General features: G+C 48.6%; 8 protein-coding genes across 8 annotated transcripts; 4 read left to right on the top strand and 4 right to left on the bottom strand.

Annotated features, from left to right (window-relative positions):
* Positions 1-426: 426 nt before the first annotated feature.
* ARB_04353 (uncharacterized protein) lies at positions 427-1,503 on the bottom strand (the record flags this gene model as incomplete). Its single annotated transcript, XM_003017426.1, has 1 exon — positions 427-1,503. The coding sequence occupies one exon, from the start codon at positions 1,501-1,503 to the stop codon at positions 427-429; it is 1,077 nt and encodes a 358-aa protein (XP_003017472.1).
* A 1,013-nt stretch (positions 1,504-2,516) lies between these two features.
* On the top strand, positions 2,517-3,648 carry ARB_04352 (uncharacterized protein; the record flags this gene model as incomplete). The annotated part of the gene is made up of 3 exons (XM_003017425.1): positions 2,517-2,754; positions 2,831-3,402; positions 3,460-3,648. The coding sequence occupies 3 exons, from the start codon at positions 2,517-2,519 to the stop codon at positions 3,646-3,648; spliced, it is 999 nt and encodes a 332-aa protein (XP_003017471.1).
* A 1,197-nt stretch (positions 3,649-4,845) lies between these two features.
* Positions 4,846-5,900, top strand: ARB_04351 (uncharacterized protein; the record flags this gene model as incomplete). The annotated part of the gene is made up of 2 exons (XM_003017424.1): positions 4,846-5,174; positions 5,261-5,900. The coding sequence occupies 2 exons, from the start codon at positions 4,846-4,848 to the stop codon at positions 5,898-5,900; spliced, it is 969 nt and encodes a 322-aa protein (XP_003017470.1).
* Positions 5,901-8,432: 2,532 nt separating this feature from the next.
* ARB_04350 (protein kinase, putative) lies at positions 8,433-10,484 on the bottom strand (the record flags this gene model as incomplete). The annotated part of the gene is made up of 1 exon (XM_003017423.1): positions 8,433-10,484. One exon carries the CDS (start codon positions 10,482-10,484, stop codon positions 8,433-8,435), a length of 2,052 nt encoding a protein of 683 aa, XP_003017469.1.
* Positions 10,485-10,571: 87 nt separating this feature from the next.
* Positions 10,572-10,955, top strand: ARB_04349 (uncharacterized protein; the record flags this gene model as incomplete). The annotated part of the gene is made up of 2 exons (XM_003017422.1): positions 10,572-10,678; positions 10,832-10,955. 2 exons carry the CDS (start codon positions 10,572-10,574, stop codon positions 10,953-10,955), a joined length of 231 nt encoding a protein of 76 aa, XP_003017468.1.
* Positions 10,956-11,480: 525 nt separating this feature from the next.
* ARB_04348 (uncharacterized protein) lies at positions 11,481-11,987 on the bottom strand (the record flags this gene model as incomplete). The annotated part of the gene is made up of 2 exons (XM_003017421.1): positions 11,481-11,830; positions 11,981-11,987. The coding sequence occupies 2 exons, from the start codon at positions 11,985-11,987 to the stop codon at positions 11,481-11,483; spliced, it is 357 nt and encodes a 118-aa protein (XP_003017467.1).
* A 147-nt stretch (positions 11,988-12,134) lies between these two features.
* Positions 12,135-14,829, top strand: ARB_04347 (SH3 domain protein, putative; the record flags this gene model as incomplete). Its single annotated transcript, XM_003017420.1, has 6 exons — positions 12,135-12,162; positions 12,243-12,632; positions 12,692-12,844; positions 12,904-12,977; positions 13,050-13,452; positions 13,508-14,829. 6 exons carry the CDS (start codon positions 12,135-12,137, stop codon positions 14,827-14,829), a joined length of 2,370 nt encoding a protein of 789 aa, XP_003017466.1.
* Positions 14,830-15,714: 885 nt separating this feature from the next.
* ARB_04346 (uncharacterized protein) lies at positions 15,715-17,733 on the bottom strand (the record flags this gene model as incomplete). Its single annotated transcript, XM_003017419.1, has 3 exons — positions 15,715-15,857; positions 15,949-17,247; positions 17,334-17,733. 3 exons carry the CDS (start codon positions 17,731-17,733, stop codon positions 15,715-15,717), a joined length of 1,842 nt encoding a protein of 613 aa, XP_003017465.1.
* Between the last annotated feature and the right edge of the window lie 1,368 nt (positions 17,734-19,101).

The raw sequence follows: 19,101 nt of genomic DNA, 5'->3' as shown, positions 1-19,101 counted from the left end.
ACAGATATATCTGCTTCCGCTGGTCAAGCGGAAGTGGTTTCGGCAGGTTTTTAGGTATCGCCTTGGATATTGTAGATGCCATTGCAATATTTGTCCTCTCGATAAGGATTAGGGAGTTCAAGTGAGGACCTGAAGAGGCGGTAAGTAGTGGAATGTTTAATCGACAGAGAATGGCTGTTGGCTTAGTCCTTGAAGGCACTTTTTTTGAACATTTGAGATTGAAAAAGTCACGGTTGGTCTCTCCCGCGCACCGTACTCGAACTTTATCTGGAAACCTTAATCATCACCAAGAGTTGACAAAGGTTGATTGATGTAAAGAGTCAGAAGGACTTATACAGCCAGTCTAATAATTAGAAATATCGTGGTCTCATATACCGATCCTAGTCTAATTACATGAAATTTTTTAGCATTTGTTTTTCTTAATAATTATGAAGGCCCAGATATGGTGAGCTTTTCCATCTTGATCTTAGCATCGGGTTCAGGTATCTGCGGTTTCTGCTCAAGTTGTTCGTCTGCATCTGAATTTTCGAAGCCATTATTTTCCTCTCCTTGACCTAAGTTGTCATCTTCATTTTCTTCGGTCTCATCGACGTCTAACTCGTTATCGATGTCTTCGTGACCATCTTCAATGCCCTGAGCATCACCATCAACACCAACTTCTTTCATATATGCCTCCAGCTCTTTAGCCATCTTCTTCGAAAAGCCCGATGCCTCGACAGCCACATCCAATCTAGGAGTTCCGTCTGTCCCCACCAGTTTTCGGGCCTCAGAAAAGAAGGGTCCTGGTTCATCACTGACAAACCCAAAACGCCGTTGGAAATAACGTTTGATGCAGTTAACATCTCTGTCAAAGTACATCTCAGCGTTCGCATGATCCACTGAGACCATCTGAGGAAAATCAATCACAACCGGAGTGAGCTTGATATTATCTTCTTTCTTGTCTTTATTTTCTTCGTTAGTTTTCACAGGTATTTCCTCTTCTTTTATTAGAATGTTAAATTCGTTATAATCGCCGTGTATCAAGCCAAATTTGGCCAATTCCATGATAGTGTCGATTAATTCTGCATATAAAGCAGCAGGGTTGGGAACAGACGATATTTGCCGAAGGGGGAATGCATCAATCATACTCATAACGATGGTATGTCGATTTTGTGAAATAGGCTCAGGGACAGAAAACCCATGGTCCCTTAGAGCCTTCATGAATGCAAATTCTTTAATCGCAGCAAGTCTGGACATGTACATCCATGATGCAGAGCTTCGGTGTCGGAGATAGTCTCTGTTATTCTTGATCGAACGGAAAGATATCCGCCCTAATCGATGTATCTTCAAGATTCGTTGCGTTCCAGATGCCTCTGCCACGGCTATAATATCTGATTCTTTCCCGACACCTATTTGGTTTCCCACAGAGTAAACCACTTGCTGCTTTTGGTACGTATTGAGAGCAAGATAGTCAAGCCCTCCGTATGTAAGCCGATAACCATCATCTAATAAAACATCCCGCATCAGTATCTCTAATAGCCGCTGACATTGCTCTCAAATAGCGTATGCGTACATTTGGCATTTTTCACCCGAGCAATTAAATTCAGTTTCGCAAGATTTGATATAGACTTATGAACAGCACTTCCTCCTCGTAGGCCGGAAAGTCGAACGATTAGTGGGGTTGGAACGACCTCATGGTTTCTGCTTCCCGTCTCAACCTGTAGGCACAATTAGCGAGAGATGGAAATTCACAAAGTCGATTTACTTTACCCCAGTGAGTACTCGAAAGTCTTCCCCGGTCAAGTATCTTAAGGCCTTCGCATCCAACTTCATGGTTACAACTATGCTCAAGCTCAAGTGTGTCTTGTCTATACTCAGAGAAAGTCCATTTTTACTATTTCACATTTGGTGGATGATAAAAAAAAAGTAGCGCGGGCGAGCTTATCATCACGTGATTATTACACGCGGCTGCACTAGCGCTTGATCTATGCAAAAGGGTAGCCATCTAAAAATAGTAGAACAAATCCGCAGCAATATGACGAAATCTAGGTAAGGTAGCTAACGGCCAATTCAGGCTTTATTACTGAACGTACTGCCTTATAGAGACAGGACAAAGGCTCCAACTTATACTCTGTCGAATTCGAATTCCATATTTCAGGTTGCCTGGGTTGCGACTCTTATATAATCCAGATTAAGCGCTAGTACTAAAATAGGAAAAAGTAAACGCCCAACCTCACTTTTCCATTTTTGGCCAGACCGTGCCAGACGTTGGTCTCACCCCAATATCAAGCATCGACATCTGGTCTTTGCCAGCTCTGTGTCCACACATCGCGACTACGCATGGCTTTTTGACCTTTTCGCTCGTTTTTTGGTCACACTGCTACTGGTCACGGATATTTACTCTCCCCTCTTGCTTCAGCTGCACTCTTGGATTGCCGATTGGGACCCCCTTTTCAACTTCGACAGTTCAGCGCCCCGCTGCACGCCTTGCTCGTCCGATAGCCGCATTCCCAACTGGTGTGCCAGGCCTGGACGCCATGGGGTTTGGAGATTTTGATGCGATATGCCGGAAGGCGGCGTTGCCGCTATGCTCTCTCGTTGGACCGAAGACGGGATTCGCAGGGACGAGAGGAATACTACCGAACTGTTATGCGAGAAGCATCGAGGTTGCCAATACAATTATTTTCCAGGGCGCGGCAGGAATAATACATATCATGGCTTTGGGAATGGCAGTGGTTATGATCATTCATATCCGATCGAAGTTTACTGCAGTCGGTAAGGATATCTTGCGCGAAAACTCTTTCTCCAAGCCCAGGTGATGGCGACTAATGCGTTCATTCGCTTTTTATAGGCCGAAAGGAAATCATAACGTCCTTCTACCTTTATATGGCTCTCACCGTCTGCTCGCTTGTACTTGATACGGGGGTAACTCCTCCAGGCAGTGCAGCTATGCCTTACTTTGCTGCGGTACAAAATGGTCTGACGTCCGCGATGTGTACGAGTCTTTTGATCAACGGCTTTGTTGGATTCCAGTTATATGAAGATGGCACTGCCCTTTCGGTATGGTTGTTGCGGTTCTCCTCCCTGGGAATGGGCTTAGTGTCTGGAGCGATATCTCTCTTGACCTTCCAAGGATGGGCAGGTCTTTCCCCGACGAATACTGTTGCCATGTTCGTGGTTCTGTATGTGTTGAACGCCTTGTGTTTGGCCATATACGTGATTATGCAGATTATTCTCGTCGTCAATACTCTCCAAGATCGCTGGCCTTTGGGACACATTACGTTTGGTGTCTTCTTCTTCGTTGCTGGACAAGTCATTTTATACGTGTTTAGCGACACGGTCTGCGAGGGTGTTCAACATTACCTAGATGGATTGTTCTTCGTTACTTTCTGCAATCTGCTCTCTGTCATGATGATCTATAAGGTAAGATTTCTGAAATACCCCCCTCCTACACAGTCAATACTAATCAACATCCACTAGTACTGGGACTCCATCACCAAGGAAGATCTCGAGTTCTCTGTTGGTCTCAAACAGAACAACTGGGAAGTGAAAGAGCTTTTACCCGAAGAAGAACGCCGGGCTACCTTTTATGTTGACACCAACTCGGAGTATGCTGGCAGCATGTACCACAACCGAAGCTCGGCACATGGTGGCCATTCAGCTTATTAGACCGTATTCGATTCTTTTGACTGCCACTCACCTTTATAATTCATCTTACTTTTCAAACAGTTTCCCCCCTTTTGGAGTTCTATATACCATATAATTGATGATTACCGCTCCTTGTACCAGCCTATCTTGTCTCCATGTCCCTTGCGGTGGTTATTACTTCACGCCTTTTTTTTTTTTCCCTGACGAGCTCTTCCGTATTTGGCGTTTCTATTTCTGACCCTTGTGTGCGCTGTAGCATATATATGCATGCCTTTGACCTATTGATGTATCATTTCCATTTCCCCCCTGTTATACCTGCTGATACTAGAGCATTACATACCAACCAATACAATTTTGTTCATTACCAATTGCATTAATCTACAACTCATGTTCTGCATATACGTACGTTAGATGCGAAATTAGTCTTGATCGTCCTGCAGGGAAACGCCCATAGAGTGCCCATGTACGTCACTCGAGGATGGTCACTCTTCTCACCAATTAACCCCTCAGCTTTTTCACATCTCAAAAGAACCCAGAAAGGAGCAATTGGAGCATGCCATGCCAGGAACAATGACTGAATAACACGAGACAGCTCGGAGATCGGCAAAAGGCCTGCGTCACTCACGGCCAGAGGGAGATGAAATATCAGGCATCAACACGGGATGCGGGATAGCATGACATCCTTCAAGAGAACATGCCACCTCCAAGCGGGAAATCAAAATCCCTGTTGCATTATTGTCAGCCACCATCAAGATGAAAAGGCTGCGAGGGTGAGCCGATATGGAGGGAGCATGCAGGTATGGTGTGGTGTTGATGGAGGGATACTGATAAGCAGCTTCTGCACAGTGTCAGCGCGCCAACCGGGTTTCAGAAATAGCCTTCGGAAGAAGCCGGATGCAATCCGGGCCCCTTTCAGTATCCATCATACGTTATGGCTGTTAGTTAGTTGTTCATGCTGTAGCACTCATCTTCTCCGACCCCAATATTGGTGATTTATCGGGAGGAAGAGGCCGGGTTTGTTTTGTTGCGTATTGCATGCTTCGTGTGCCTCTTGCTCAATATGTAACTCTGTAGACAGGCACACAAAGCCATTTGGTTGGTCCAATATTGCATCACGTGATATGGCTTTCTCAAGCAAAAAATCTTTACCAAAGAGCTTTTTGCAGTTTGACGACGATGTGAAAAGCGACGAAGCAGCGAATAATTCAAGCGACCACGATGCCTCCACGACTGCCGCTGCGGCTTCTGTCGCAATCCGTCTCGTCGATTTCATCCTCCATTCAGTCACATGTCTCACCGTCGTTCCTTTTCCTATTACCGTCCATCCATACCCAGACCCGAGCGGCTTCAATTCTAGCCTCGCTCTCCGACAACCCAGGAGCATACAGCAAGAAGATCCGCCGTGGTCTTGGTCCTGCCTCAGGCAAGGGAAAGACGGCCGGTCGTGGTCACAAGGGTCAGGGCCAGAGGGGAAGCAAGAAGGCATTCTTCAATGGAGGACAGACGCCGGACGAAGTTGTGCACGGCGAGAGGGGCTTTGACAACATGTGAGTTGAAAAAATAACCTTCAATTGGAGACTATTTCACTCATCTGCATTAAACATGCTAATACGGTGTGTGAATTGAACTATAGATTCGCGTTGAAAATATCTCCCGTCAACCTTGATCGCATCCAAGATTGGATTGACCAAGGCCGCCTCGATCCTTCACAGCCCATAACACTCCGAGAACTGGTGAAGTCTAGATGTATACACGGCATAAAGGATGGAGTTAAATTGCTCTCACGCGGAGGAGAAGGGGCCCTTAAACAACCCATCACGATCATTGTCTCACGCGCCTCTGCCAGTGCAATCCAGGCCGTCGAGGCAGCTGGTGGCTCCATCACGACTCGATACTACACCAGACACGCCATCAAGAGGATTTTGAGCGGCAAGACTGACCCTTATGTCTCTCTTGCATGGAAGGATACTTCGGAGAAACTTGCTGAGGCGGCCGCCAAGGGCGAGGACGTTTCCCACATCGATACCGAGCTGATGCAGAAGATTGGCATGGGCATCGATAAACCGTTGACGAAGGGCAATGGGTTCCAGTACCGTCTTCCTGACCCGACCAGCCGAAGGGATATTGAGTACTACCGAGACCCAGCCCACCGAGGGTACCTGAGCTACCTGGTCAAGGAGGGAGACAGCCCCAGCTTGTTCTTCACACCGCCATCCGCAGAGCAGAAGGCGAAGAAGGCCGTCAAGAAGTCGGCAGAGAACAGAGTCTGGTAGTGTTCTTGATCTTCTTGCCGGCTAATAATTCCCTTGACCGTGACTGTCGGTTTTCTGTGGCCTCTTTTCTTTTTTTTTTTTTTTTTTTCCCTACTAATCTGCCTGCTGTCTTTGTGAAACGGGAATGTATGCTTTTGGATTTTTGGGGATTAGCTCATGTAAGATGTACCAACTGTATATTATAGATAACTTCAAACAATTAAAAGGAAGGGAACATAATCATCTCCATCCTTCCAGCTCCATCGTCTTATCCGTGTGCCCGGTACGTCTCAGGCAAACAATATCTCGGAAGCCCGCCAAAGAGTAACACCACGCTAGTCAGATCTGACACCAAGACCAGCAGCCATGCCAGGTTATCAAATATCATTCCTAATGGAAACTCCTATCAGTTTTAAATACAACCAGTCAAGCCACCGCCGAGCAGACTTGTCCTGTTTCCTTTGCTTATTTTATTTCGAGCCCTGGTCACGGTCTGCATGCTACTAGTGAACTGATATGAGTGTACAACCACCGTATGCCGTCTACCGTCCAGCCAGCGTCGTCCTCTCTGCGCGCGCGCTCGCAGTCGAGGCAGCCTGGGATGCAGGAAGTCTAACCTGCAGGCAGCAGAGCCAGGCAAGTCAGAAGATAACACATGCACACATGCGAGCAACGGGGTTATACAGCAAGCCAGGGAAGAATGGAGGATTGTGCTCCGCAATCCACAGACGCAAGTTGCTGCGTTTCTCCGTCAAACCTGCAGCCCGTAATATGGGGTAGATAAGAGGCCTTCCAATGAACGACGCCGAGTTACGCTTTAGTTCGCGAAGTGTCAACCGAGCCCTCGCCCAAACGCCGTCCGTCCGTCCGCTTCCCCCCCACGTCGAGCAACGCTCGAGTAACAAGAGAGGAGTGAAGTACTTTACTTTCGGCGGCCTTCTTTGCAGACCCACTAATAACTCATAGCTTTATGTGGTGGTGCCCGCAGAGAGGAGGAGAGGACGGCGACAGTCCTGGTGATGGTGGTGAGGGGCGGGACGGGGCATAAACAAGTTCGCTGCGAGATCGCCGGCGCGAATATCAGGATTTCACCTACACCTTTCCACCTCCTCCTCCCTCCTCATCTTTGCCACAAAAGTAAGTAAGGGAAGACAGCACACACACACTCGCCCATGCCGTTTCGGTCAGCGGTAGGGATCATTGTCTCTCGGAATTAGGAATATAAAGGGACAGACGTGGGATATGCTTTCTTCTCCTGGCTCGGAGGTAGGGACAGCTGGGCAGGGAGACTAAGCGACCAGGACAAGGGAGGGCCCTGTCCTTGCACCAGAGGTGGACATACATTAAGACGGTCGGACAGGGACAGGAGAGCTAGCTTGCTCTGCCGACCAGATTGACTCTGGTGGACAGGAGTGAGATGGGAGTTACTATACGTGTGTGTGAAGTATATATGCAGCATACGAGTGCATGCACAGGGGTTAGGAGCAGATGCAGCCTTCGTCTCCACAGCAGTCGAGTGTAAACAGAGTGCTCTGTACACAGATAGTACATGGAGTCCAGGCCAATGAGATGGATGCCCGTCTCCTGGGAGAGCAAGGGGGGGCCATCTAAGATTAACAGCAGTGTGGAGTCTTGGTCAAGTTAGCTGTCGTTACTCTTACGATAGGAGACGTGGAGAAGAGGCGAATATAGGTAGGATTAGAGGACTATTACTTATGTGGGGGAGGAGTAATTGAGGAGGCCCGAAACCGCTTTGAGATGCCAGGTAGGAGAAAGGGAGGGAAGGGGAGGGAGGGAGATGAAGAGAGGAGCGGACCATGCAGGTTGATAGCTAGGTACACACATTATTGCAACACACCACACCACAAACACACACCACTTCTCATACCACGCCATCCGCCACGCCGTATCATGCCATGCCATGCCATGCCCATATGTCCGTTCATCATAAGAAGCCAGAGCGAAGAGACATTAACAAACAAGTAGGAGAAGAGACGTGAGACACCGTTAACACCAGTAGCTGAGCAGAGCAGAGAACGCAACACATGAGACCCATGATATCCGACGCAGATGAGGAACGAGTCAAAGAGGAAAAAGAAGATGAGCCAGCCATATCAAGATGTTTCCCGCCAACGAGTACATGAACGAACAAGAAGGAATAAGAAACAAAGCGAGGGATAACTAGCCGAGAAAAATGGAATGGATGCGAATAGGACGGAAGAGGGTACAGGGTATCAGTCATGAGAGCGTAACAAAAAAAAAAAAGACACGAGCAATAATGATAATAGAGACAGGAACATGCATAAGACATGAGGCAGCCATCCCAGCAAACAATCAACAGGCATGAAAGTAGATGATGTTAACAAGAGGTAAGAGGAACAAGAAAAGAAAAGAAAAAAAAATAAAAGGAGCAGAAGAAGAAAAGAAGAAGCTAAAACGCTTAACTTTCAAAACGTGGAGAAGTGGAATCAAAGCGAACATCAAATGAATGCCTCCAGATGCTAGTTGGTGATGGTATTGGTAGATGTGATTGTTTTTCCCCATTCACACCTTTCAAGAGGAGAACCCCCATCGATTGAGGCGAGTGGCGAGCTCCGCAGTATCCGCGCAGCTTTGAAACCATCGGCAAGCAAGGACGTCGGAGATCGTCCATCGTTTCATGGGGTCCATCTCAAGACACCCCTCAATCATCTCCAATGCGTCTTCACGGTCTTGCTTCTCGGATTCGTCCGAGGTAGCCAAGACAGCGCTGCGGTCCCATTTGCCAGCCAGAATGTTGCTCGGGATACGTGGCTGGAAAGAACTCTGGAAAGGTCTGGAACCGACGATAAGGGAGTAGGCAACGACGCCAAACGCCCAGACGTCGACAACGGGATCGAGGACCCCGACGTTGGCCATCAGGAGCTCCGGGGAGGCATACTCCAGGCTGCCGGCCACGCTGGTGCTTGTGTCCGACGGTCCGATAGTTCTGGGTGGAGGTCGATCAGCGGCGTTGTCGTAAGGGTCTGGCGAGCTGCATGTGTCGGTGGTCATCCATTCGGCCATGCCAAAGTCACAGAGGATCAAGCGGGGGATATCTCCAGAATCCTCCTGGGGTTGCAGTAGGCAGTTCTCCAGCTTGATATCACGGTGGACAACACGGGCGTCCTCGTGTAGGTATCGAAGAGCACAGGCCAACTGGTAGGAGTACTGCTTTGCGTGGGAGAGTGGGATTTCATGGCGCTTCTTCTTGACCAGGTCGAATAGCGAGCCCCCTTCGGTAAGTTTTGTGAAGCAGAATGTAGCGTAGTCAGTTTCGTAGACCGCATCAAGCGGCAGGATATGTGGATGGTTAAGGTACCTCCAGATGCGAACCTCGTGGTCAAATTCGGCCTGGGCTTGGTCGTTTTCTCTCTCACTTTTGCCCGAGAGGTACTTTTTCACAATCTTGACAGCATGACGGATCGTCTGGCCTTCGTCAGTGACTTTGAACGCTTCCTTGACGGTGCTGAAGCCTCCAAACCCGATCTGCTTGCCGATAACGTAGTCCTGCCCGATGACCTGGCCCTCGTCGTCAGGCTTGGGAGCAGGAGCCTCTTCACGGTTCATGGTAGAGAGAAAAGCGCTGGCGGGTGATTTGCCGCTCATGTTGGGCGATTTGCGAGAGTAAGAACGCATGGATTGTCGTAGACTGTTTGTACGTCGACCAAAGGAGTAGCTTTCGGTGAGGCTGCCGTAGAGATGACGGGAGAGACTCGGCCACGAGTCTCCTTCACTGTCGATCGAACCATGGCGGCGGAGGTTTGGTGAAGATAAAAAGGGTGAGGTGAGGCTGCCCTGGCGTGAATCTGGCGGCGTTCTCAGTTCATCAGAGAGGGGAGAAGCCGTCGAAAGTGAGGTCAAAGACGTAGGCCGAGGAAGATCATCATCGGCGGAGAAAACCTCTGATAAGGGGGAAGCCCGTGGAGAGTGACACTGAGAAAAGTCATCTCCCGAGCTATCATTATGACGAGGGCCTTGGTGGTGGTTATGATGAGGATGATGATGATCGTGGTTATGGCGATGGTTGTGGTGGTTATCATGGTGGGAATTGTATCCGTCCCTGTCATTGTTGCTGGCTGCTGCCGTCTGAGCGAGACGCTCAGGAGCGGCATTGGCGTAGAGCTGCTTGAGCTCTGACGATCCAGGACCGGAAGCAGGCCTGACGCCAATCTGGCTTCTCCTTCCAAGACTGCCGATGGGCTGCTCCAGGGCGATTTGGTCACCGGTTTCTAGCGTGACCTGGGGATTGAAGCTGATGGAGGGCCTCCGGGTCCTGCCAAAGTGGTGATCCAGGGGTGACGGGTCCTGGTACCGGTTGGGGTCATATTCGCAGACCTCATCAACGCCGGGAGAGCCATGAAGCTTGTCCTCGGGGTAAGGCACGCTGATGGGCGGCGTTGGTACGTGAGGCGTCCATGACTGCTCCGTCTCCTCCTTTCTGGCAGCCGTATGGGCAGCACCAGCATCAGTACCGGCACCGGCAGAGGCAGAGGGAGAGGCAGAGGGAGACAGGGGCGGAGAGGGAGAGTGGCCGCTGGGGGAAAGGCGACGGTTCAGGCCATTGCTTCCGCCGCGTTGATACATCGGTCCATGCTCTTCGTGGTCTAGCACGGGAGACGAGGTGGTGCAGTCAGCGTCGATGTTCAGTTCTGTAAATGCGAGCGCCTGAGCATGGGCCATACCCTCGGCGAAGGGTATGAGGCGAAGGCGAATAGATCACAGCAGACGGGCAACGTTCTTCCAAACTGCTGCTGCTTCTGGCTTACGGGCGCTCCTGAGTGTGCAGTCTCTTGGTTGAGGTTGGTTGTCCTGGCGAGCCGACGCAAGGGCACATACGCAGGACGCAGCACGTCTTTTTTTTGCGCGAGTCGTGTTTCTTGCTACGCAAGGTAGTTATTAGGTCGGTCGGCTTGTCAAGAGTGGGTATGAAGTCTGGAGCAAGAGGCGGGCAGTCAAAAAGCAGTCGAGACAGCAGCAGACTTGGGTGGTGATATATGGGCAGAGGAAGAAGAGGAAGACGAGGAAGAAGAAAAGAAGACGTCGAGGTTGAGATGAGGAATAGGACGCAGGAGAGTGGCCCAGTTAGGCAAGCCTGGGCGTTCGCGCAGCCAGCGCAAAAAACGAAAAAAGAAGGGCGAAAAAGAAGGCCCCGGAAGAACCCGGGAGGTCGGACCAGCTACGATAATACCCCTTTGGGCCTAGGGTAGGGCAGAGATAACGCGCAGGCGCTTATCAGTAGCGCCAAGCCCTTTGCTTTTTTGTGCGTTGTGACTTACGCTTTTCTATAACGAGATTGAAGTTCCAGAGTGGGTGCTTGCGGCGACGGCGCCTTGCCGCATGCGGACTGGGGGCTTGGGGGGGGCGGATCGCTGTTGGTGCTGGTGGTGAGGTGACGTCAGTGTCATGTGAGTTCATGTGACAGCTGAGTCAGCGAAGACGGGGATATGTCGGGCCGACAGTCCCGTGACAGCGGCGTCAGGACAGCTTATGTCATCGTCTAGGTAAGTAAGTGGCTTCCTTCCCTTTTGGGGCCGCTGGGATGTCTGCGCTCCCATTGGCTGCAGCGCGTTTAAACTCATTTCAATTCTGCATGCTGATTGGCTGGCGCTCCCTTGCCCGTCCGCCTCCTCCTTTTTTCCACTTTTTGCTCTTTCGTCGCTTTCCAGCTGCCTGACGATGCGATGGCTTGTTTGAGATCTTCTTCCTGAACTGCGCGACGGTTGGCCTTCCTCGCTCTCTCTCTTCCTCTTCTTCTTCTTCTTCTTCTTCTTCTTCGTTTTGCTTTCTGGTCTCGTTCTTGTTCTCCTTCACTTCCCTCGTTTTTGTCGTGTTTTCCCTTGCCAACGGGCCTTCTCTCTCGATCGCTGCTCTGTTCGCGGTAAACGCCTTCGTCAAACGGCCATCTTCTTCAATTTTGCATTGGTCAAGACCTGGATGGGTGGTATATTGGACGGATGTTTCAGCCAGTTCGCACGCTTAATACATCGCGCAGACGGAGTACTTGATTCATAGTGCTACACGGAGGACTGTTTGGTTGGGAGGGTTTTATATTGCCTTTGGATACGGAGTACTTTTAATACATTCCATTCCATGAATGGTTGTCAAGCTCTCACCAACTCCCCGTCCTCTCTCTGTATTCCTCGCAACCCTCGACACTCTTAATATTTTTTTTTATCTCTCGCTGTCCTGCTGGTGATCCAGGTCGAACAAGACATTGGTCGATAGCTTGCCATCATGACGAGACCCCAGATGATCAGAGCCGGTGAGACACTGAGCGGTTGATTGCATTACCTGCGCTGTACTTGTGAAGGTCTAGTTGCTGACGAACAACCCTTGTTATAGATACAATTGACCTTCAGAACCGCCAGTCGCCTTCTACCCAGGACCATGCTAGAAAACCAGGCGGCGCTTCTGCCGTTGACGGACGGAATGGTGCGCACCAGGACCAGTCTCTCCGCAAGGTGGAACAGGAAGCCCAGGATGAGATGTCAAAGGGTCCCCTAGGATCGGATGGAAACTCGCAGGTATACTCTCACCGGGACGGGCTTGAAGTGTACCGGGAGCACGACGAAGCAGACGGCAGCAAGCCCAATGGCGTAGCGAATGGTGACATGTCCCATGAGTCAAGGAATGGAAGCTCGACCGAGGAGGAAATGGAGGGTGATGAGGACGACCAGGACCTGGACGACGACATGATGGACAAAATATCAAGCTCGCCGTCCATCGACGATGGTGTGTACAGCATAATCACTCTCCACTAAGCGTGCCATTAAGACTAACCTATCCTACAGAGGATATTGATTTCGAATTTGTTTATGCTTTGCATACCTTCATTGCCACCGTCGAAGGTCAGGCTAATGCAACAAAGGGCGACACCATGGTCCTCCTTGATGACAGCAACAGCTACTGGTGGCTGGTGCGCGTCGTCAAGGATGGGAGCATAGGTACTTCATTTATGCATCTCCCTTACGTCCTAACTGCCCCAATTCTGACTTTGGTATAGGCTACCTGCCGGCTGAACATATCGAAACCCCAACTGAAAGGCTGGCCCGTCTTAATAAACACCGCAACATTGACGTATGGAACATGTTCCTATACCCGATTCTACTACTACCTGTCTTTTCTTCTTGCTAATTCATACTTCTACAGTTATCCGCCACCATGCTAGGAGACAATGCCGAAAAGTCAAAGAACCCTCTAAGAATTGCCATGCGCAGAAGACATGGCAAGACTGTCACTTTCAACGAACCGCTCTGCTTCGAAGCCGAAGAGGCTCCAATTGACTACTCGACAGGCTCAGAGGAAGAAGAGCATTTCTTAGAAGATGATGAGGAAGACGAGGAAGAGGATGAGGAAGAAGAAGAGCACGAGGTACATGAGAAGTCTGCGCACACCAAGCAGCAACAACAGCAAGATGCCTCGAGGAAGGATGAAGACATGGGAATTGAGCCACTACGGCCCAAGCAACAGCAGAAGGAGACGGCTGCTTTGCAGGAACATCGGTCTGAGCACAAAGATAGTCTGGAGGAACATAATGACGACCTTGACAAGGGTGAGTTTAATTCTCTATTCTTCATTGGCAGGACCATATGCTAACAAACCACTAGACTTCCAACCCGGACGGTCCAGGAATGGGGTCGTTCGCAATACTGATTCATTCTTCAAGGACGATACCCTCGAGACAAAGAAAATCTCTCTTACTCCCAACCTTTTACGTGACGATTCCCTCACTTCACAGCAACCAGACAAGGATTCGAGAGTCCGCGGAAGCTTTGAATCATATGATAAAGTGTCACCTGGTGACAAAAACAAAGATGACAAGAAACGCAAGGACAAGAAGCCTGGAATGCTCAGTGGCCTATTTAAGAGAAGGGACCGCAAAACCAAGGCCACAGATGACGATGACGACCAAGAAAAGATCTCGGAGGAATCTATCCGATCAAGTACTCCAACCGGTACCATGGGTGACCACGGCAGAGATGGATCTAAACCAGCAGTCGCTTTGCAGAGAACTCCCAGCAAGCTTCAAAAAACGCCTCCTGGAGAGCAACAGGGCTCTGGTGCGAGGCATGAAAATGGACGATCCACCTCACGACAAGAAGTTGCAGCTCCTCAATCGCCGCCAGCAACTAAACAAACGTTTCAATCGCATGGCCAACAGCAACAGCAGCAACCGCACCAGCCCCAACAGCAACTCCAGCAACATCAACAACATCATCAGCAACGACCCCAGCCACGATCTTCCTCGGCGCAGGGTACACGGGTACGATCTCCAGAGGTGCTCAGGCCACTCACCAACAAGCAAGATAGATCAATGCAGGAGAGACCTGAACCAAACCTCTCCCTTGTCAAAGAACCCCGCGATTCATCAGAATCCGCACCAGACGCTTCCACCCACCTACCAGCAAACCAAGCCCAGCACCAATACTCATCCTCCCAAACCTCAACATACTCCACCCACTCGAACAAGAAACCAGTCAGCGTCTCTCACGCTGCTGACCCAGTGCAGCAGGACCCTGAACTTAACAATCACTACGACGACAACTTCGAGGATCAACACTCATTGTCCCATGACAAAGACCAGTATTCATCGAAACAAACTGGCTCACCTTCCCCAACAGCCTCCCCTGCATTCTCCCAAGACCCCACTCTCGAAGATGACAGAAGCCAGGAGCAATCCGTATCACCATCGACAAGTATCATCCCTGCCTGGAACGACAGCGGGCTGCGCGCATATATGGACGATGGTAGTGATATCCGCGATCTCCTAACCATCGTACACGACAAATCCAATGTCCCTGCTGCCGGGCCAGACCACCCTCTCATCGGAAGCCTCTTCCGGGAGGAAAGCAAGGCACTGAACGATATGTCCAGCCGCCTAGATGATATGCTAAATTCATGGCTGAGCAAGAGCTCACTCTCTCCCTAGAGTTCATTCCTCGCTATTTCTTACATCTATCCCTCCTTCATTATTTTAAGCCAAACGATAACTACACCCCATGATTTAACGACCGCACATACAATTACCCTTCTTCACATACAACTCAAAGCAATACAATGCAATGCATCGAGGCCTGCCTTGGATATTGACTATCCTTCCCGTCCAAATCGGACGTCACATCAAACACTACTTGGACTGTCTTTTATTGCTTGAAAATTTCTCTGGTCAGATTAGCCTTGTACTTATTTGCTCGCTCGCTTCACCATTTAAAAAACACACGATACCTACGGCGTATTTGTTCTTTCTGCTGTTCTCGTTATTTGAACTTGTCACCTCCTTCATTCGTTTGCTTGTTTCCTTACCTTTTTTTTTTTTTTTTTTTTTTTTCTGCGTTTGCTTTGATGATTTATTACACTTATGAAGCGGGGATTCAGCCTAGCTGGATGCGGGTTTTTCAATATTCTTTTCTCTGGGAGCTATTTCCCATTTATCGCGGCTGCACATTTGTTCAATGTTCAAATGCACCATCTTTTCCATCTTTTCGTGGTTTTATAGCCTTTGTATTTCATGTCCTAGCATTTCTTGTTGGACATTCTCTGGAGTTTTAGGTATGGCGTTGTTCTTTCTGGACGGACTGGTGCCATAGCCTTATCAATACTACTTTTTACCCTTCTATATTACTCAATGCCACACTGGGGCATTGAGTTTCTTGCAACGCGGGTGATGGCTTGGATATAATCACTATCAGCCAATTCATCAATTTGTGAAGCACAAATAACAACATCTTGTCGTCAAATCTACATCTACCGCAAATATCAAGTCCAGTTAAATGACAAAAGCTATCGCAGAAGACTCTAGCCCGTATTTAGAGCTCTATTCTTGAATGCTACTATTCTCCAATGGAGGTAATCCATAAACCCAGGTATCAAAGTCATACTTGTTAACTTCAATAATTTCTTGAGCATTGGTTTGTAGTGGGGGGTACTTCTGCAGCTCCCATTTGTACCGTGGAGTTTCTATTTCCTTATTAGCCTCTCGTCCAAAGACACGCCTTGCATGGAATTGGGGAAGGAGAAGGGGGATTTCGTTTATCAAGCTTCGACTCACCTTCAGCATCATTACTCTCTTCCACATTGACAAGGTGCTTCCTTCTCACCTTCTCGGCTAGCTCCTTATCAACAAGCACAAGTGCAACGGTTTGCCATCCAGCAGATGCGACACTGAGGACGAAATATGCACCTAGACCATCTGTATTCTCGGGTTTGATATCTGGGAAGTTGTCCCAATGTTCTCCCGCTCTTTCGATACAAGTACTGTATTTCTCCAGGAGCCCATGGTCATTCTCTTTAAGCGGTGTCAACCAGTCCAAGCTATCCTCCTCAGATTCAGCTTCACGTGCCAAGTACTTGAGCCACTCCCGTTTCTCAGGTTCAAACCAGACATTGTGCCGTTTTTCTTCCGCAAATTCAAAATAGTACACGTCTTCATCAAAGTACTCGGACTCAGGCCCCGTGAGGCCACGAAGGGGGGTACCTCCTAAGGCACTCCCAAGTCCAAGCGAGCCGCAACCCCCAGGTTCTCTTCCATAGCTAGAAACTTTTCCGTTGGCATGGAGAGCGGTGTAATGGTAATCCCCGAACGAGACTGATATCACCTCGCTATGTTGTAATCCAGCTGGAAATTTTGGAGACAAGACACGGTCAGGATCATCGGCAAAGTCAAATGCTGTTTGGATATGTTCGGCGTTCCCTATCATGACCTCGCCTGTTTCGGTAAACACTGCGAAGTTGCGGAAAGCACCCTGAATATCCTTCAAGATTCTTTCGGGTGCAGCAAACTTGGCGAGTTCGACTGTACGCTGGCCATCTCCCTCCGTTGCAAATACCTTGTTCAGGTCTGTAATGAAAACTATACACCTTTCAAGAACAATATAGCTAATAACCTCACCCAATCCGGCTTCATCCTCTGCTCGCCCTCTCTCGGAATTTGTCCTCTGGAAACCGGTACCTGGCACAATTTTACCTGGAACGATTAGCAGCACAGACTCATCATTATTCAGGGGAGGATCGTTAATCTTCCAATAAACTATCCCAGTGCCGGCGACAAATGCTGAGTTTGTATCCCAACCAGAAACGACTTTTGTCACGGTGCCTGGGGTGTGGGGATCCCTTGAATTAAGAACCGTTCTAGCACAAGAAAACTCAACAAGTTTGGCACTGTGGTCTCTATGGGACCAACTCCATATTATTCCTTCATCAGATAATCCAAGGATATGTCGTCTACCAGAAGAGAACTGCTTGATGGCTGTTGATTTGTTGTAGGAGTCGACGGAGGTTGCAGGGTATTCAGTGTCAAACTTGAGACGTTGGTACCCGCTTGCAGTGGAATAATCATAAAATACTCCATCTATGCGTCCGGTGAGGTATAATTCACCATCCGAAGTTAGACATGAGGAAGACCAGCCTCTTAGTAGATATCAGCATGTTGTATACAGTGAAGACAGTGACAGAAGGGGAGTTGATTGAGAACAGACCCGCATTGTAAATCAACTATATTCCGTATTCCAGCCACAGCCGAAGACTCATATGGCCAGGTTTTGTTCACTAAAGGTTCGGATGGACGCCCCTCTCCCCCCCATTGATACACCCTCGTCTGTGTCCGAAGGTTTTTATACAGCCAGTACCAACGCGGTCCATTAGCACGTAGAAGCGGTTGAACAGGAACTCGAAAGGTTTTTGTGGTAACTTCCCGCCAGAATTCTGGGTTTGTTAGAAACACTTCGTGGAAATACTTGTTCACTGTACATAGCGCGAGGAAATCTGGGACATCCAGTAAAGGAAATATAAGGACTAGGATGTCCTCGGGGAGATCTTCTAGTTTGGCCAGAGTCATTTTTCGTGGCTATGAAGTCGCAAATAAATTGTATTCCTTGGGGACCAGCTTGATTTTGAAGATGCGGTCCTTTTTACATAGTTAAATGTGATAACAAACGTCCACTAAAAACGAAGTACGGAGTAAATTGGATCCAATATTTGGAGCATCAAAGGAGAGGATGATGTCATCATTGATTACTAATATACTTTCCCGGGACGTATCATAATTAATCCGCGGTCTCAGTGCCAAGACCCGCTGCTCCTTCCTAATTTGGTATGCGTATTCACACTCCAACTACGATTGGAAATCATTGAAGAGCCTCCATGAGAAGAACTACCAAGTGACTGCCCAGATAACATAACCTCACACAATGAGTGAGCATCAGAAGACACGAAAAGTTGATTCATTCCGTATACCCCATCCAGCTGTGGAGATTCATTCAGAAAGATTCAAATCAAAGAGTGAAAACCCCCAACCCTTCAGATATATATTTCGTTGAAATGGCGAGATATTTCGACATAACGGCCAGCTAATGTATGTCAGTGTTGAGGTGGATGTGACCATAGTCCTACTAGCACTTACATAAATTATGCGCAGACTGACCCATGCTCGTTACAGTGTCCGCTGCAGCACCACCAATGGGTGAGGCAGTGATCACCAGACTCTATCATAAGTTAGCATAGAATTAATTATGCCAGATGTATTTTGGACTTACTGCCACCACATTGGGATGAACGAGTTCCCATTGTACCAGCTGCTACCGTCGTAGCAAGGAGTGCCGAAATGGCGAAGACAACGACTTTAAACTGCATTATTTAGAGTTGATTGGATGAGCTAATCAAAGAGGATATTTCTCAATTGGGCTGATCAAATATTTATGAGTTTTATGGGCTAAGTTGAGTACTCAGGGGAAAGTACTCAGGGGAAATAAACACTCCTTTATACCTTGGGTCAGAGACATAGGCGCCCGACTTCAATATTTATGTTCTAAGTGTGGCATACAACGAGCATATGATGGATCGTTGCAATCGCACTATATGCCTGCCATAGTTAAGCCATGTCGCGAATAAATTCATATAATGGGTAATGATCTGACGCGAAGAGAAAATTCATCCCTGTGCGAACCCAATATGGCGGATAATATGCTCAAGTCAACACCTATCCAACTCAAATGCATATGGGTAAGCTCTTACCAACATCCAGTTATGAAATAACCATTTGCGGGGCATTGTTGCCATCCCCCAGGCAACATTTAGATCGACAGGGGGTTGACGTAAATGGCTTTTTTTTTTTTGCGGCATTGGCGTGTAATAAAGGGAAAAATATGCCAGGAGAGTGACAGGGACTAGTGAGTTGTACTCCAGAACAGCCAAGGGAGTAACTTGA

Source organism: Trichophyton benhamiae (assembly GCF_000151125.1).
Source record: "Trichophyton benhamiae CBS 112371 chromosome Unknown contig01293.0, whole genome shotgun sequence".
NCBI classification, from domain to species: domain Eukaryota; kingdom Fungi; phylum Ascomycota; class Eurotiomycetes; order Onygenales; family Arthrodermataceae; genus Trichophyton; species Trichophyton benhamiae.
The sequence above is the reverse complement of the archived record's forward strand: the minus strand, read 5'-3'. Positions and strand labels throughout refer to the sequence as shown.